This window comes from Rattus norvegicus, chromosome 1 (assembly GCF_036323735.1).
Source record: "Rattus norvegicus strain BN/NHsdMcwi chromosome 1, GRCr8, whole genome shotgun sequence".
Taxonomy (NCBI): domain Eukaryota; kingdom Metazoa; phylum Chordata; class Mammalia; order Rodentia; family Muridae; genus Rattus; species Rattus norvegicus.
In genome coordinates this window covers 195,752,602-195,771,372 of record NC_086019.1, presented here as the reverse complement: position 1 = coordinate 195,771,372, position 18,771 = coordinate 195,752,602, and the positions used below count along the sequence as shown (strand labels likewise).

The following is an 18,771-nucleotide window of genomic DNA, read 5'->3' as shown; positions in this document are numbered from 1 at the left end:
CCAACGAAACCTGAGCAAAAGTGGCTGAAGGAAGTCAAGTGGATTACTTTACCCGGGCTGATCCACAGGGTACCAGAGTAGATAAAATAGATAAGGCAGAGCACATTTAGTCAAATGTCACCTCAAATGCCCCCTCTAACGTCCCCTGACAAAAGCACTTTGCCTAAGAGAAGCCTCGTTGTGCAATAAATGACAGTAATTACTAATTACCAAAATCGTTAAAAACACCCAATTTTTAAAAGTTCCAAATCTCTGATTTATTAGACAGCAGAAAAATATAACAGTTTTAGATAGGAACACAAACAACAATGGGGCAGGAGACTCTCAAACTACTGTACAAGGGCAAAGCCTCCCCACCCCAATCACAAGACAGAGACATTTCTGTTGTGACAGGAAACACGGAAATCCACACACTAGACCAAGTGTCCAACAGCTACAAACAGGCCTTAGGGAGAAGAAGCACGTGTTTATAGGAAGCAGACAAAGCTTTTCCAGAAAAACCACTTTCACCAGATGATTACGTGGACCTGCAATGAAGAAAACAGAGTTCAAAGATCCACTTAGACATCACACTCATTTCTTACTGAAAATCTTACAAAATTAAAAAAAAGACTCTTTTCTGTAACAAAAGAATGTTTTAAAAAATACACTCTGGGTGAAATAAACTTCATAAAGGTCCAGTCCTTTCAGAGATGTGCATTTACACATGGTACACATTAAAAATAACAAGTGCGACAACAGACTCACTGGACCTCCTTGCAACAGGCCAAGCTGAGCTCCTGTTCTGCTACAAGACATTACATCAAAATGAATCTCATGCTCACTGTAATTTTTTCTTCTTAACCTTTAATCACCAGTGGCTGGGCAACTGCACTGGGCATGAGAACTATATAAATGTCAGAGAAATATGTAAACCTCATTAATGTTTCCAAAAATTCATTTAGAGATAGAAACAGGTCCAGATAGATGCCTGTCTAAATGTACTGCAATTACGTTACAATGACTTTCCCAAATGCACAGATACGCTCTGTCTTTTCTCAGCTCATTACTGACTCAAACAATTTGCCCTTCTGGGATCAATTGTTTGCTAATAAATAATTGTTTACAGTCACAAAATGATGTTAGGAGGTTTTCTTATTAGTTTTCTTCTGCACCCTAATAAGATTGAAAACTAGCTGATTCCCGCGAGTCTAACCTTAACCTTGCTTTGTTTAGCAGCCCAGGAAATGATGAACCATCTGCTTCAGAAAATAATGGACGGCCAAGAGGAAATATTGTTTAATTGTAGATTAACCTCCTCATGAGGCAGTCTGAAGCAGCTTTCGAATTACCAACTATCACCAGCAAAGAAAGCAATGGCTCCAGAGCCTTCTCCTCGACTATTTAAGGACAGAGAGAACACAAAGAGATTTATGTCCTATTTACAAACACTTATTTCCACAGCAGAAACAAAAACCAAGGTCAAATCTGATTCTCAAAAGTGCATCCACTGTCCTCAAGTCTTATCTGCCCAAACACCTTTAATGTAGCAAACCATCAAGCCAGCTTGTTCGCTTGAGTTTCCATTTAAAAAATTAATAAAAACCTCTTTTCCAAAAAAAAAAAAACAAAAAAAAAACCTCTTTTCCATCATTTTCAGGTTCTTAAAAAAAATATCAAAATTAGTAATTCCCTGGTTTCCGTATTAATAGTTATGAATCCACCACCGGGAAGTACCAATTGCTTTATTAATTATCATCAACATGGCACTTAAGAACGAGAAGTCTTGTCAAGAATAAGGTGATCTACAAGTTCAAAAAAAAAGATCAAATGGCTAGGACAAGAAATATCATATACAAGCACAGCCCTTTCCAACAGGCTTCACATTCTAAACTCTACAAACTGTAAAAGCACAAACATTTCTCCTTGTTAAATGCTCTACTCCTACAGAGGCCCAACAAATGTAGCAAGGGGACGTCAGAAGACCACAGACGCCCCACACGCCTTTATTTACCCCACAAATATTCACCGAGGATTTCCTCGAGGACCTGAGAACAGAGTCAGGCACAGGACAAGAGCCATGGGGTAGGTGCTGCATGGTGTAATCTATGTCTAAGCCTCTGCATTCACAGCCCAGGAGATGTCACTGGCCAAAAGGCTTTGTCCTGCGCTGCCACAACATGGAGAGGGGCCTTGCAGACGACAGACGCTACACCACAGCGTCCACCTACACCTCTTGAACATGTCAAAAGGAAGGGAATCTGCTGTGCTAAGCAGGGTTTCCAGTGAGACCCAAAGGCCACTCCCTTCTGTAAATGTTACAGAAACAATCGCCGGAGAGGGGAGACTTTTTTGGCAGTTCAATTTCTTAAATATCTTAAATAGAATTTACTAAAATAAATTATTCTTCAATTCCTCAACTTAATTTTGAAGCAATGGGGTAGTAGTAACTCCAGATTCAAATAATAGAGCCTATTCAAGAAGAATGAGAGCTTGACATTCTTCTCTACAAAACAACTAGGCACGATTTTATCCATCAGACGTCTATCAACCTACGGATATTGAAAGCTTGGGAGAACAAGATAAAATCAACTCCAACCCTACAGTCAGCTGTAATATCGAGCAGGCATCAACAATGCTGTTCATGAATTTAGAAAAGTTAATAAGTCCTGGGTTGAATGCACGAAAAGGCTCCGGTCCAGGTGAAGCATACTCACTTGGGCTTTGTCTCTGCATCTGTCACTTGGCGAATGAAGATACCATCTTCAGGATGCTCGGTATCATCCATTTCATACATATATGACGATGCGATTGCAAGCGTAGTTCCATCATTACTGAAGGCAAGGGATGCGATGCTGGTGGGGTAGCGATGGAACTGGCACAGGCGCTTTTTGTTAAATGGGTCCCAAATATTTACAAATCCATCAGAGCCTCCTGCAAGTGATATAAACAGTTAATGGCGTTGTATTGGAGTCTTCATGCTGTCAAAGCAAACAATCCCTCATCAGGATTCCGCCTGAGATAAGCAGTACACAATCTTAAAACTGAGCTCAGCCTGTGTGTCCCACTTCACCTGTGGCAAATGTGTTGTGGATATTGTGAAAGGAGATGGCGTTGACTGGGTAAATCTGCTCGATGTTGTTCTCCTTTAGCCTGTGACACTTGAAGGCGTACTTCTTCTTCTGAACCTCAGGGCTCGGGTCCAAGTATTCCACAGCTACTCGGCCTTCAATGGAGCTCAACACATAACCCTGCCAAGACAACAGAGGCCCAAACTGGCAAAACCTGCATTCCAGAGAGCACATGAGGTCCCCAATTCAACCCATAAAGACGTCTATTTCAGAAATGAAAGTTCAGCCAGGTTTAAAAGGCCTGGAGCTGCACTGACAGACACGAAGCCTCTATAAATAGCTAAGAGCATCAGTAGCTAAAGGCACCTTACCTGCTTTGTGAGAAATAGTGCTGCCCTCACTCGCTCTCTCCACACTATCAGTACCTAACACACTGCAACTAAAAACAACTTGTTTTGTCAAATCTAAACAAGGAATTTTAAATTTTAGTATCCTCTGTCTCCAGACCCGAAGGGGACTCCAATCTGTTCCCTCAGTTAAAATCTCCCCTCTGTCTTTAACTCTGAATAAATAGTGTGTCTCCCCTCAGCGGGAGGGAGGACCAGTAACCCAGTTCCAACCCAGCTGGCCAAGCTCTTCCTTTTGCCTACATGAGGCTGTGAGGAACTCTCAAGAGTGCGTCCCAATTTCAAACCACTTCTCAGTCTCTTCAAGTAACAACATGATTTTAAAATGATAAAAACTGCTTGTAGAAAATTAATTTAATAAAATCCATTTTTAATTTACTCTGTGTGTGTGTGTGTGTGTGTGTGTTCTGTGGGGAGGTTAGAAAACAGCGTGCAGGAGTCCGTTCTCTCCTTCCACCATGTGGGTCCCAGGGACAGAACTCGGGCATCATGCTTGGCAGGGAGCATTTTGCCCACTGAGCTGTCTCCATTTTTTTAATAAAAAACCCAATTTTATGCATACATTATAAAAGCAAAAGCAAACCCATAGAGAAAGGTAAACATAGAGATAAAAACCTTTTTTGTAACACAAGCATGAATAATCACGTTTAATCAAGCACAGCTCCTTGTCTTCAAGGCTCGCCACTGGAGTAGACAGAGGACAGGGAGATCTGACTTCCTATTTCATAGCCACAGCAGCTAAAGGACAGCCCTCATTCCAAACGCATCTCCTGCTTTAAGTGAACGTTTCCTCACAACCAACTGCCCTGGCAGTTTTGGGAACAGTGTCTCACTTTACACCCCACCATGGCCCTGAACTCATAATCTTCCTGCTTGATCCTAAGTGCTAGGTTTACCTGCCACCAAGGCTTGCCTCTCCTTAGAGCATTAAGGACGGCTAAAGAAAGGGAGCTTACTAATCTTTTCTGTGATGCCGGAAGGAGACTCAGTATATCATATAAGACATGGCCTGTCTAAGTATCGCTACTTTTAAAAAGATTTAAAAAAAGAAAGGGAGAGAGAAAAAAAAAAAAATCAAAGCTCTATTGTTACATGAGAGAAACAACTTTGCTAATATTACAAAAAGCAAATTCTATAAACCTCAATTTCCAAATTTAGGCTCGGATAGGAAGTTGAAGGATGTTTGAACTCTTTGAAACTTCGTACTTATTAAATATCCCATACCAAAATCAGCAGTAAGACCTATCAAAAGCACTTGACCTCTGGAATATCAACATCTTCCCTAAAATGTGGGATAACTTATTCCCACAATTTACAGTTGTCTGTAAAAGAGTATAAAGAACACACACACATGCAAATACAGTTGTCTTTAAAAGATTATAGAAAGCAGACCTAAAAGCAAATTTGAAGTCATTACTTTGAAATTCCAGGCAAGTGGGGGTGAGGAGGGGTGAAGAGGAGGGGTGAAGAGGGGTGAGGAGGACTGGGTACCTGTTTGTTCGGGAAGGCTCGGATACAGCGAGTCTGGTACTTCAGGCTGGACTCCCTGCGCTGCTGCACGTAGCCCATGTTCCTCAGGTCCCACACCAGTACTCGGCGGCCTGCTGTGCCCACAATCAGCCTGTCCCCAGACACCGACAGGGTGTAGACCTTTTAGGAAACATCAAAACTTGATCATCATCATATACTTCCTGAAAATGACATTTTGCTCAAGTCCATCTCTAATCCTAAAACCATAAAAAAGCTAGCTGAACAGGTTCCCAGATCACACGTCAACTTTAGACATTTGGTGAGGTGACTCAGGGAAACTAGCACCCCCAGAACTTCACTAAATTAAAACACAACTCAATTAAACATGTAGACACTTCTAACAATGAAATGCTCTCGACGAGAAACATGTCCCCCAAAATGTCTTGCTTCATTTAAGATAAAAGTTATTAAACCCACTCAAAACAGGACAATAAAGTTCAAACACCATTCAAAAAGCTTCTGGCTTTTTGTAAAGCAATCATTCTCATTGTTTTCTCTGACCAGGGCGGGCAGCTTTTCAAAGATTTCATTTGGCAATCCTAAAACTCCTGGCATTGCCCAGTCGTTTCCTGGAGGGGAAGCTCTTCCTGGGAAGAGCAAAGAGAGCATCACCAACAGGCTGGCTGTCTCTCGGGAGGCTCTGCAAGCCCCGACTCAGAATGAAGGCGAGAGACTTGTGCATGCAGCAAAGCCACCCTTAGGCTCTGACCTCAGATTCTGAGGTCCAAAGGAAGCTCACTTTTAGGGAATAAAAAAAAAAAAAAAAAAAAAAAAAAAACCTAAAAAGCATTTTATTCCCTGAAAGTATCTATTTTCCCCCTCATAATGTATTTTCTGCAATATTTAAGTTTCCACAAAAAAAAAAAAAAAAAAAAAATCCTTTATAAGATTTCCTGCAAGCAGAACATTTGTTGGTTTACTTGCAAATAGGATGCGAGGCAGACACCAGAGGGAGCAAATTCATGAAAAAGCAGCAAAGTATCTTCCTAATGAAAGTCATTTCTTTAAAAATCTAGCCTTGAAGTCTACAACTGAGGTGACTGTTGATCTTCAACTCAGCAGAATCCCTATTATGTAGAGGACCCAAGATATGATAAGGCTTCACTTTAACCCTCCACAACACAGCCAGAGCTGATCATCACCCACATGTTAACTTCCGTCCACCAGCCAAAGCAGCAGGCCAGGGCACAACATGCGAGACATAGCCACTACAATCCAGCTTTAAAGTTCAACAACTAAAGCAACCAAGGGAAAAACAATTTTTAAAATTGAAATATTAAATGATTGCATATGTAAATACGAATACTATAATGTATTTATTCAGAAGGCCAATGTCTTTCAAAAAGGAAAGGAAAAAAAATTAAGATATATGAAATACTAAACTTAAAAAATAAACCAGGAAAAGATCGATTTATAGTGGCACAACTATGTCCAGAATTTTACCTTAAATCTTTACTATACAGGTGACACACAAGCTTCTAAAACTGCTTTCTATCCGCACTGATCATAAATCAAGGGAAACCACTGTCATACTACTGACTGGGTATATACATTTATCAAAGAAAGTATTAAAAAGAGTGACATAATGAACTTCGCTGAACCAGTGAGCAGCTTGCTTCAGTGTGGCTGTCCATTATATGATATTCTGTCAGCAATTCATCACAGTTCTTAACATGCTGCATACAACCATAAATCAAAACTAGAAACAATGCAATTATTTTATTCTGAACAAAGGTCTTGCCAGGAGGAGAGTCGACTGTGACGGGACAAAAAATAATGGCTCTTTGGATTCACTACTGTATGTAATGGCGGCCAACAGGGCCGAACAGTGTCTTTACACTAGGGAACGGACTCAAGTGAAGAATACTTAAGACTGCTGAAACAATCCATCCTTTAAGCTAACTGTTACCTGATAAAAGTCTGGTGAGGATACAGCCTATACATGTTGATGGAACAGACTGAGAAGTTGGAATACACCCAAGTTGGTTTTAAAAAGCTCCACCCATACAAGGCAGATTCCGTTTTCTCCAGGGCCAAGGCCCTTGGGACGTTATCCAATCCTAAATGGCCAGCCATAAACACATGGATAAACAGTCAATGCCAAATGGAGTCAGTAGCTTGTGTGTGTTCACATGTATGTACGAGAATAAAACGATTATAATTATGGGAGAGCCCAGGAACCTGAGAGTGATCGGAAACAGTCGGAAGGAAAAGACGAAAGAATAGAAAAGACGTACAACGTGCCCACGCATGAAATTCTCAAAAAAAAAAAAAAAGGGGGGGGGGGGGGTTGGGGATTTAGCTCAGTGGTAGAGCGCGTGCCTAGCAAGCGCAAGGCCCTGGGTTCGGTCCCCAGCTCCGAAAAAAAGAAAAGAAAAAAAAAAAAATCACAGGAACATATATGTAAATGGTTTTATAATTCAAAGATAGAGATTGCCAAACTGGATTGAATAAAACGTAAGATGCAACTACGGTGCTGTCTGTGGGAAATGTGATTTAGATTCAAAGGTGTTTAAAGCTCCATTTACTACAAGCCTTCAAACCACATCTGTCAGCATTTAAATACACACACAGCAGTAAAAGCCAGAGAACCCGGCTGTCTCTCTAAAGTTCAAGTGACACCCTTTCCATTCTCAACTGTCAATTCAAATGGAACCTCAAGTCACAGCTGAAAATGAGTCATGTTTCACCCCATCTTCTGGTTTGGGGTGTCAGACCCAACTTAGGACAGCCAGTATCTGTAAATGGTTTCTATGAAAAGGTAGTAGGTTACCTCTCAGACCGGATGCATTAACAATACACAGACTGAGGAGTTCCTGCTCTCTAGCCCACGTTTAATAACTGACAGAAAAAGATGACCACGTTTTAAAAGTTAATTCCCTTCATATTGAAGTATTTCTATATAGTTAGGTTTCTAAAACAGATTGCCAATTCTTAACCTATTCAACAGCATAGTCATCAAACAGAAAACTCCTGATACACATAAAAACCCTACCTTTTCCGGCTGAGAGAACGTCCCAGCATTACAAGGAGTTCTGGGATCCCACAGTTTAACTGTCTGATCCCAACTTCCAGTAACCATCACGTTCACTTCTGGACAGTATTCGACACATCTGATAGGGGCATCATGAGTTCCAACAAGATTTTCTATTGCAAAGGAAAATAAAAAAAAACAACACAGCTAGCTTTACTATCTCATAGGACACCTCAAGTGAACCAACGGAACAGTCAGCTGAAATGAATTGCTCTCAGTCACCCCACAGAACGTCTGATGCAGAGCAATCTCTCCACACTACAGAGTTACCCACTCTCTAAGTCACTTCATACTGCACAGGTTAGTCACCAGCAGGGATGCAGCACAGCTGCCTTGAACTTCAAACTGTACTGAGAAGGTACAGGATGAACCTGAACCTAGCTTTTGTAAGAAAACTGGCTTGTATACCTTTGTATCTGGTGCATGCCTGGTCCATGGTAGGTGCTCCACAAATACTTGTTGAGTGAACTGAGAGTGGAGATCTCTGGCTTCCTGTACCCTGACAACTCTTATCCTCGCATTAAGCCAATGCTAATAAGAAGCGGTTACAGGACTGAGGGGGAGTCTTTCAATTAACTCACTTGCTTCTCATGGCAGGGTCCAATTGCTGCTACATACTTTCTTTCCTGTCAATTTCAACCTTCCCAATATCTCATTTGTTCATTCAGTAAACATCTACTAAATATCTGCTATGTGCCAAAGCCCATGTGACATAGAGAAAAAAGGATGATAACAGAACTAGGAATGAGTCCAGGCAGAGTGCTTGCCCCGAATGCACATATCAGACACAAAACGTTACTTTTGTATAGAGGCCTCTTCCAATTAAACACGGTTCTTTTTCTTCTGGAAACACAGTCTTATGTCTAGGCTGGCCTCAAACTGTCTATGTAGCTGAGGCTGGCCTTCAGTTTCTTATCCTCCTGCCTCCCCTTTCCAAGTGCTAGGATTCCAGGAGAGCATCACACCTGGCTCAGACAGGCTTCCTCATTGCTCAACTCAGCCTCTAGGTAGCCCCATCTCTACATCCCCCCCCCCCCCCATCTCCTTCAAGTATACCTACATCCAAATAGAGCAGGCAAACAAAGCTCAGAGCCCTCTGCACAGCTTGGGTTCCATTCCGATTTCTGCCACAGTAAAACCATAACTCTTAAGAAATGTTTTTTACACATCCCACTGAAATACATTCTCCTGCTAAGAATACAAAGGCATCACTAAAATAAATCTGACCAGCTACCAAGCTCCGTTTTTAAAAGGTACTTCTTTTTTTTAAGTCTGTGGAAAGACTACCCTAAAGTATCAAACTGTCCCAAGAAATCCTGACAAGTCAGACCATGGATCCAGCCCACTGCTTAAGACTTCCAAAGGTGATGGTCAAAGGCTTAAGTGGCTTCCAGTAAACACGTAAGACAGTGCTCGAAATGGGCTTTACTGCAAATCACATGTTCCATTTGTGGTAACTTCTTCCAATTTTAAAAGTCTATTCTCAAAGCCATGTTTCACCTTCACCTAAGGACTCAAAACAACCACTCTTCCTAAATAATCATGTCTACACGAATGTACTAGTAAAGAAAAACTGGTAAAATGTCGCCATAGTATTACCTTGATCAGTATTCAAATCATGCATTTTCAGTTGATGATCTAGTCCTCCACTCCAGGCATGTGTTGGATCCTACAAAGCAAAATTTGGTTTTGATTTTCATTTTTTTGGGGGGTGGGGGGACACACTATGTAGTCTTGGCTGGCCTCAAAATTCAAGAGATCTGCCTGCCTCTGCTTCTGGGATTAAAGGCGTGGTCACTACATCCACCCACGCCTTAAATTTTGAGTCACTCCAAAGTTACATAGCTTTAGCAAGCATTTCAAAATTGCTATTTCTACAGCCAACTGTTATGTCCAGTGTGACAGACATTAAGTAAACAAAAATGCAAGTTAAGTGATCTTAAACTAAGCAACTACTGGGTAGCTTTATCGAGATGGACACCAGAATGTTATGGCTAAACCAGGCGACATTCATTACTTTTAAAAGGATAGCTAACCCCACCTTGCTGTTAAATTCAAACAATTACCTATGTGCAGAAAGCTGTACTCAAGTCTGAACTTGAAAAGAGAGATTGAAATTGCCATGAGATTAGAAATGAAAACACACCATTGTAATAGGCTCAATGCCAGGCTAAAGTGCACGCATCCCCGAGTAGTTATGAACTGTCCGAATACTCCAAACCGTGTATAAGGATGCTACTGGCAACGCCTAGGACAACTTAGTAAGGGGACAGGAGCAGAAACTGAGTCCACCTACGTAGAAGGCGCAGTCCAGGACAGCACCAGTGTGCTGGTACTTGAGCCTCATGGAATTGGCGGGCACATCGTAGAGGCGCACGGACGTATCCCAGGAGGAGACCAGGAGGAACTGGGAGGTGTTGGGGCTGAACTTAACCGAGGAGATGCCATCCTCGGGTGGCTGGTTCAGCTTGAATTCATTCGAACCGGTCATCTGTAGAACAAACGCTAAGATTGAGTCCCTTACCGGAGCAACAGAGGCGGGCCAGGACCTGCGCCTGCGCAGCGCGCGGGCCCGCCTTGATCCAGGCCGGCCGCCATCCCGCTACCGCCGAGCTCCACCGGGCCTGGCCTCCTTCCTTGCCCGCAGATCCCCAAATAGAACACAATGGACCTCGACCGAACCCCTCTGTGCATCGACGCGCCGGCCGCAGGCCACGAATCCCGCTCCGCCCACCTTCGCCCGGACCTCTACCTCGTGTTCGCCTAGGCAACGTTTCTGCACCGGCCACTACCGCCCCACTTCGCTTCAGAGCACTCGCAGGCAAAGCGGAGGAGGCGGAGAGGAAGCTCTGGAGCAGGCCTATCATTGGCTCATTTCGAAAGCCAACGGCTCGATCTCGGTAGCTGATTGGTCTGATCTACTGCCTGCCTCATTTTCCGCAGTCATCCTGTTCCGGCTCAAAGGGAAGCCGCGTTTTTTTTTTCCGTTCACCGGGTCTCTTAGTACCACCCCGCCAAGGTTACGGCTCTGGAGTTGCGGAAGGAAAACTACAACTCCCAATATGCTCAGGTCATGAAGGCACTAACGCCGGTACTCTGCATGCTGGGAGTTGTAGTCTCCCTGAAGCTGCCTGCCCGACTATCCACAGACTACGAGACAGAAAAGATGTTTTATCTAGCTCTAGTTGTGACATTCTTCTCCTCTATCCCTCAGACGCAGAATTTCATTTTGGTTGATACTACTATAGAGCTAAATTAATATTTTCTTTCTGGACGAACACATACCCCTGGAATTAACCCAAACTTGTCACACTGAAGGATACTTTCTAGTCAAAGGCACTATTTGCTTTCACTTTGCTGGGTTTTCAATCTATGAACTAGAATCTCATTCCCCTTGAGTTCTAGTGATCTCATAGGGGATAGCCGTCATTTGTATAGTTTTATCTCTCCACGGTTTTCAAGCACTTGAATTCCAGGCCTGGTAAGAAGTTCTGGGAATACACAATCAAACTACTTGTTTTAGAAGAGCACCTCATCCAGAAGGGGGATCATAGCGAGACACAAATAGTTTCAATCTTTTCAAGCTCAACCAGAATCTTTTAGGGATATTCATCATAGGACCTAGCATTGTGGCTGCCCTCTCCTCTTCCACCTTACCCTGCCATATCATGGGAGGCTCAGTTTGCTGCACTTTCCGTTTCTAGAATCCTCTAGAAATATGAGAATCAAAAGGGTTGTTTCAATAACCAGAATTGTTTTGATTCTGTGAAAGAAAAGCAGTACTTAACAAACAACATGGTGACTGGCATACTGACAAGCAAAATGTTACTGAAAGGTTCAATTAATCCATGCTAGTTCTTCTTTCTCCGCCCCCTCTTTTTTGAGACAATCCCTTTTATTCTGAAATTATTGCATGAAGTAGGAAGTTGTCTCTAGTTTTAAACTATTTAACTTTCAAGTACATTTAAAAAATTATCCTGTGTGCACAGACTCTGAACTAAATGCACTTAAGATTACACACACACACACACACACACACACACACACACACACACACACCAGCCTTTTGTCCTGATGATGGTTATTATGACTGAAAATTTCTGGTCGTCTTCCCTCTCTGAATACTTCTAGTATTTGGTTCTTTCTCTCTCTTCTCTTTCAACAAATCAGTGGCCAAGTTCAATTTTTTTTAATGCATTGAGTTGCTTTGCATTCTAAGTTTAGCAAAATAATTTTACCTCTTGACTTATTTGGTTCTCTTTCCCAGTTGTTTATTTAATTCTATTAGTGATTCCAGATTCTGAGCATAAATTACCTGCTAATAAAATCTAAGCATATTTCATTATCCCATGTGTGTATGATTCAGGCCCCTCTGGCCATGCACTTGCAGCCCAACTCTATTTGAGTTTTAAGAAACGTCAATCTTTTAAATCAAGTTTAGAGCCTGAAAAGAGATGGACTATTTTGCTGATTATTCAAATGAATTGATAGACTTGAGATAGGAAATCTGGCCACAGTAGAGTCTTGACCATTTTGCAACACAAATGTCAAGTGTGTGTATGTGTGTGTGCGTGCATGCACGTGTGTGTGTGTGTCTGTGTTATTCAGTTACCTGTTGCAGTGTTGAGTCTCCTGTCACTGCTAATGTCTGGGTGAGTAAAGAGAGTCAAATATGACAACTGGGAAAATGGTCATTCCCTAAAATATTAAGGGCAAACTCAAGTTGTCGTAAGTGCTGACAGTGATGGGAGGAGGTCACTAACTATAGAGAAAGCCATCCTGAAGCAAATATGGTGACCCAATGCTGTTCAGTCCATCATTGAACTGTAATCTACTGAAATGCAGATTGAAAGCATCTGAACGGGATATGTCTTTACAAGACATTCCTCTGAAGTAATGTGGTGGTTTCTGGGTGGAAGATTCAAAGGATGCTGCCAGGGAAAGAATGCAAAGAGGTTATCTAGAGTGACAACTACAGTGACATACAATGCACACATTCAATAAGCAATGGGAAACATATTTAATAAGTAAGAAAAGAACGGATAGGCCTCTCTGCGTTCTCCTTTTGACCACCCCAAGCTTAGTGTGGCTTCTTAGCACATGTTGGGACCTCAACAAATACTTATTGATGTGAACACAGCTAAAATAAAATAAATGCAAGTCAACCAACCTAGTATTGTCGGGTGCATTCTTGAGTAGCATCCATCTGAAGTCACCTCGGAGGAATTGCAGGTTTTATAAAATATAATGTGATAAGAAAATGGGCAAAGCTCTTCGGCCAGGCATTTTTCACGGAACGGTATGGGTCATGTAAACGTTTACATCCTGTGAATTTCTACAAAATGCAAGTCATTTCGATGCCTCTTGGCTCAAAGAGACAGGCCCCTCAGGCACCAGTTTTTTTCTGAAGAAATAGGGTCTTGGCGCTGCAGACTCCTAGCTTCTCACACCCAGGTCAACCACTGAGAGGAGGTGGGCCGGACCTAATAACTCGATCTGAGGCCAAGCTCCAGCACCCATTTCCGACGTTTAGCAAGAAACAGGTGGATGCTATTAAAACGTAGAGGAAGTACAGTGCTGCGATTTGCATGGTCCTGGCGCTGCAGTTCTCTGGGTGCAGCGCCTCCCCAGCCCTGCATGCAGGCAGGCAGGCAGGCAGGAGGCTGGGCACTGCAATCCTCAAGGCTCGATTCAGAAACAGCTGCTGAGTGTTGGCCAATGATCCGACCATTTGGTCACTCACAGTGCAAATTTAACAACTATAAAAAAAAAAAAATAGGGAAGCGCCTGTGTCACCTGCTCCACGAATCCCTCCAACGAAATCTGACCTTTAGGCATCACTTCCAGCTCTGCGCAGAACCCGCAACTGTGTCCCTAGCCGGAGAACCCTGCGAGGGCTGCAAGCGGGTCGCGTGGGGCTCTGGACCCCAAGCTGACGCTTTCTCACACTCCAGTTTTACTCCGCACAGGAGGACGCCAAGAGCGCGCCAGGGTTCCGGCTTTTCCTGGTGTTCCCAGCTTTGTCTAGCCCAAAAAACCGAGATCCCAGTACCAGGGAGATGTTCACCTCCTTGCCCGGCTCATTCCCAGAGGCAACCGGGTCAGCAGCCAGGCTCCTGGCTTAGTCTTTCGCGGCGCGGGCTCGGGATCTGGATTCTATCTCAGAGCGCATCCCAACCCGCACACCTGGGTCGTGGAAACTGTGTTGTTCTGTAGGCAGCTTCAGTCACGTGCTACCTGGGCAGCCCCAATATCCCGACCTTTAACCTCTGAGCCCAACCCCACCTTCACGTGGTGAGAGCAAGACCGTGGGGGCGGAGAGAGGAAACAGAATCTTGCTCGCCCTGGCGCTAAAAATCCAGAAACTCCTCTGCGCGCTTTCTGGTGGGACAATCCCTCCAAAGTTAGCAACCATGTTTAAAACGTTTTATTTTTTTTCTCTTTAAAAATATTTACAGATCTGTACTCTCCTCGTTTCACCCCTACTCATCCTCAAGATGAAGGGAATAAAGAGAAGTGATTGGTTCAATGGCCAACGTCCTAGTGGGCTCCGCTCGGCTGAGATTGTGTCCTTGTACACTATTTATATACATATACAGGTGTATATATGGGAGAAAGACTACCTGGTTTTGTTGGTATTTTTCTGATGTTTTTTTTCTTGCTACCGGCCAATCAAAACCCCCTTTCCCACCACTACCCGAGAATCTCCCCTTCCAAAATAGTTTCATACGCGTGGCGTGTTGGTTTGGTTTTGTGTAGAAAGCAGGTGCTCTGGTGTGAGGAATGCGGATAAATACTCAAAACAAAACAAAAAACCCAAAAAGTAGGGAAGAGGCCATAAATAAGACATAACGAATACACATGGTGTATTTCTTAATATTTCTGGACACGCGCCGCTCTGCTCCGGAGCCCCAGTAAGGATACCGACCGCGCCGGACTATGCAGGCAACTGCAGGCGACCAGAGGCGCCCCGGGAGCCAGCGGGCGTGTCAGTAGTCAAGCTTGTTGTACAGGTTGTAGAGCGGTAAGGCCGAGAGATTGCTGCTGGGGTAATAGAGCGGAGCCGGAAAGGCGAGAGAGCGTGGCACCGGCACTCGCAGTAGCGAACTGTCCCGAAATACCAACGGCATGCCCACGAGAGTCTGCGCCGACGCGTGTGCCATGTTGGCCGCCTCTAGCTCGGCGGAAAGCTGTCGCTTCCACTTGTTGCGGCGATTCTGAAACCAAGTCTTAACCTGGGTCTCGGTGAGCTGCAGGCTGGAGGCGAGGCAAGCGCGCTCCGAGCTGCTAAGGTAGCGTTTCATGTCGAAGGTGGACTCGAGCTGGTACACTTGGCTGCGGGAGAAGACGGTGCGCGTCTTCTTCTTGGCCGCTCCGGCTTGGCGCTCTGCACCGCCGTCCCGTGGCCGCTCCGGGCCCGGAGAAGGCGAGCCTGCGGGCAAGAGCCTCTCCTTCTCTTCCTTAAAGTCCGGGTGAGAAGGAGAAAGGAAAGGCGTGCGCTCCGAGGCCGCAGGCCCTGCGCCTCCGCTGCCCTTGGGGGTACCTGGAGAATGAACACAAACAGAATGACCATGGAGTTGATGCTTCTAGAAGACTCTCAGCTCTGCCTAGGACAAGGAGGTTGGCTGACACTTGCATCCTTGATTCCCCTATTCCTAGCCCCTTTCTTTTCTTTTGTGTCCTACTAGCGTCCAAAGTACTCGGCCTTTCATAGCAACAGAAGAGGGTTCCATATAATCCGAACTTGAGGGTCTCCGTTCCCACTTTTACATAAGTATAGGTGGTAACAGGTCTGGAATGAGGACATTAACATCATTTTTAAAAGGTGATTTTTGCCTTGTGAGAACTGAGCTTTACAAGGTAACTTCATTTTACAGGCCGTTTTCTTTGGGAGTCAGGTTAATTTTATACTTAACTCCTTGGCTCTCCTCCGTTAGCTTTTACCTCCCTGAAACTCACCACTGTCAATCATTTTAGAGTACTAATCACTTGAGAAGAGAATGAGAGGAGGGAAAAAACGCAGAGCCTGCAGGACTGACAGAACACCCAGACCAGACCTGCAGAACTGGAGTCAGGACAGAAAGTAACCGGCGTGCGAAAACGTTTTGGCCAGCATTGTGTGCTGCCCGCAGAGTTCCTGGCCCACTCCTGTTCAACCTCCTTCCAACCCAGTTTTCCCCTTACTGCCCCCAATATTCCTACTTCTCCCCAGCACTGGCCCTTCCGGCCCTTTTCGAGAAGGCTCCATTGGTGCGTAGTCCCCTCCCCTTGGCCTGGACCCCCAGCAGCCCGGCTGTGACCCAAGGATGCCCTGCTTGCGAGTCTCCGACAAACACACACCGCGTCGGCTCACGCTCACTCAGGCCCAGACTCCCGACGTGCGATCCTTACCCAGGCAAGGGAAAGGGATGGGGGGATGGTGCTTAGGGCTTGGCTCCTTGGGGCCGTGCGGATCTGGGCAGTAGCAAGCCGGAGCCTTCCAGCCTTCCTCCGGCTCCTCCTCCTCCGAGGACACAGACAAGCTGCGTTTCCTGGCTGGCCACCCGGCGGGCTCCCGCGGTGCCTCGGAGGGGCCCCCGCCCAGGATGGACTGGATGGTGAAGCTGGAGACGCCACCGGCCGCCGGACATCCCTTCCCCACATCTTCCTTGCTGCCCATCCTGGGTTCATAAGAAATCGGAGGAAACCAAGAACTCCCTTTAGAGCGGGGCTGGGTGGAAGGAAGGTGGTGCGGGCAGGCAGGCGGGGGGAGGGGCGGGAGGGAAAGCAAGGGGAGGGGGCTACGAGGCTGGGGGGGCGTCCCTTCTGCTCCAGGACGCGCAGGCACCGGACAGCTGCGCGCGGGTCCCTGCCGGCCCCGCTCTGGATGAGCCCGCCCAGCCCCGGTGCCAACGTCCCTTCCTCGCTTGCCAACTCCACCGGTCTCCAGCGACGCGGAGGCTGCGCGGCCTCATTTGCATAGAGGTTAAGGGGCCGCGGCCAATCGCAGCGCCGCGGAGCGGTCCCGGAATTTTTTAAAAAGCTGGGGCCTAGCACGCAGCACCGGGAAGCTCCCGGAGCACGTTTAGTAGCGGACCCGCATCAGCTCTGTCCGGCCCGTGCTACACGGGGCTGAAGGCAGCTTAGATTGTCGCCTGTATTCCTTGTCTCAACCCTGTCTCTCCAGAAACGAGGACAGCGGCCGGTGTCGAGCTGGTGGTGTTCTCAGGCATTGAAGATGCTCCCTATAGGTTGCTGCCACCCTCCCAAGCCCCTCAACCCCTTCAAGCCTCTTGGGAACTGACAGATCTCTATGAGTCTTCTCCCGCTGCGTTGGGGACTAACAGTATGTGGCTCAGAGAGACGCCTTTCTCTGGGTAACGGCTGGGAGACATGGGAGCAAAGAACTTCTGCACACCTACAGACCCCACTGGCCAAAAAGGCCATAGGAATTTGGAAACAGAGTAGCCCCCGCCCCATTCTAGTTCACATTCCAGCAAACTTCATTTGCATTGTGCTAACTGGAACTAGTCTGGTCCCAGTAGAAACATCCCTACCGTCTGGCAAACTTCTTAGTGCTGCCCACCCCCATTCTCCTGTGGTGATGATGTATCAGTTAGAGGTAGAAAAGCACCAGAAACCTATAAACCCTCAGAGTGCAGGATAGTTATTTCCTAATCCTTGACCGAATACCACACAGCTTACCTTCCCACACTGCAACTAAACTCATTTATTTTATCTTGCTGGTAAATATTGGCGGTCTCAAAATGGCTACGTTGCTTCTGCAAGGTGTCTTTGGGCAAGCTAGGTACACTTTCTAAGCCTCGGTTTTCCCCACCCCTAAAATTGATTGAAGTGTTTCTTTCCTTTCAGAGGTCAAGGTGGAGTTCTAAAAAACCTGGCTCTCTCCTTTCTTCTTGTGGCCGCTCCCTGAGCCCTGACTCATGCTTGTTTAATCCCTAGAGCACCTGTTACCTGATCTAGAGTCATCTCAGCAAAGCAAGCAAAGGGATTTGAGGTGACAGTCATCTACACAAGCTTTATGAAAAGGAACGAGGCCCAAGACACACCCTGTGTGGCTGCAGCCCTAAGGTCCCGCGAACTCCGTTCCTTAGACACAGGCCAGAAGAACCAAGAGTGAAGAGTCGCTGTAGACTCGGTCCCCACAAATGTCCAGACTGCACCGTGACGGTGCAGTTCCTCGCCTGCACCGCTCCCGGGTTATTGAGTAAAGCGCTTATAATATCATTAGCCTCAGTGAGTTACCGACTGTGGCCCTGCCCGTGGCAGAACTCTCCCTACTTAACTCCTCAAAGGGCTCGTTAATGGGCTAATTGATTAGGGGTCGGTGGCGCAGCCGGGACAGGGGCAGGGGAGGGAGCGGAGGGCCAGGAGGCTGTGCACCCAGGCCTGGGAGGCTGGCGAGGGGCAGGTGCCGGCCTTCGTCACCGCATTAACCTCTTCAGGGCTCGGCGGCGGGGTCGAGACACATTACAAATGGTCAGCTTTAATCATGGTGTCAGCTCATTAACCCGGAAGGACCCGGCGCTGAAATACAATTTGTGCGTCCTGCTCTGCGCCGCCATGGCACAAGCTCCTAAGCCCCATCACAGCGGGTCCAGCGCGCTCCCGCAGAGGTAGAGAGGGAGATTCCAAAAAGAAATGTTCGAACTCATTCACTAACCCTTGGCTTCTCAAAAGAACCCTCATCTGAGCGACGTCGTCGAGGCTAGAACCAAATCAATACCATAAGAGGGCTGTCTGGCCAATT

General features: G+C 45.8%; 2 protein-coding genes across 4 annotated transcripts in view; both read right to left on the bottom strand.

The window, feature by feature from the left end:
* Positions 1-232: 232 nt before the first annotated feature.
* Positions 233-10,841, bottom strand: Bub3 (BUB3 mitotic checkpoint protein). Of its 2 annotated transcripts, NM_001047906.2 has the most exons (8): positions 10,774-10,841; positions 10,318-10,512; positions 9,621-9,690; positions 7,983-8,134; positions 4,949-5,107; positions 3,053-3,230; positions 2,697-2,913; positions 233-527 (listed from the first exon to the last, which is right to left on the bottom strand). In NM_001047906.2, exons 2-8 carry the CDS (start codon positions 10,510-10,512, stop codon positions 518-520), a joined length of 981 nt encoding a protein of 326 aa, NP_001041371.2. In that variant the 5' UTR covers positions 10,774-10,841; the 3' UTR covers positions 233-517. The 2 variants fall into 2 exon arrangements, with proteins under 2 accessions (NP_001041371.2, XP_038939151.1); XM_039083223.2 differs by lacking the exons at positions 10,318-10,512; positions 10,774-10,841 and adding an exon at positions 10,546-10,693.
* A 2,184-nt stretch (positions 10,842-13,025) lies between these two features.
* The window catches only part of Hmx2 (H6 family homeobox 2), a 9,064-nt gene continuing 3,318 nt past the window's right edge, over positions 13,026-18,771 (bottom strand). Inside the window, exons 1-2 of one of the 2 annotated variants that reach the window (XM_039107601.2) lie at positions 16,413-17,550; positions 13,026-15,564 (exon numbers count right to left, since the gene is read on the bottom strand). In XM_039107601.2, coding sequence (XP_038963529.1) covers positions 15,011-15,564; positions 16,413-16,680 — 822 coding nt within the window. In that variant the 5' untranslated portion in view covers positions 16,681-17,550 and the 3' untranslated portion in view covers positions 13,026-15,010. Of the gene's footprint in view, positions 15,565-16,412; positions 17,551-18,771 lie in introns of those variants that run through there. The other variant, NM_001106303.1, reaches the window with a different exon arrangement.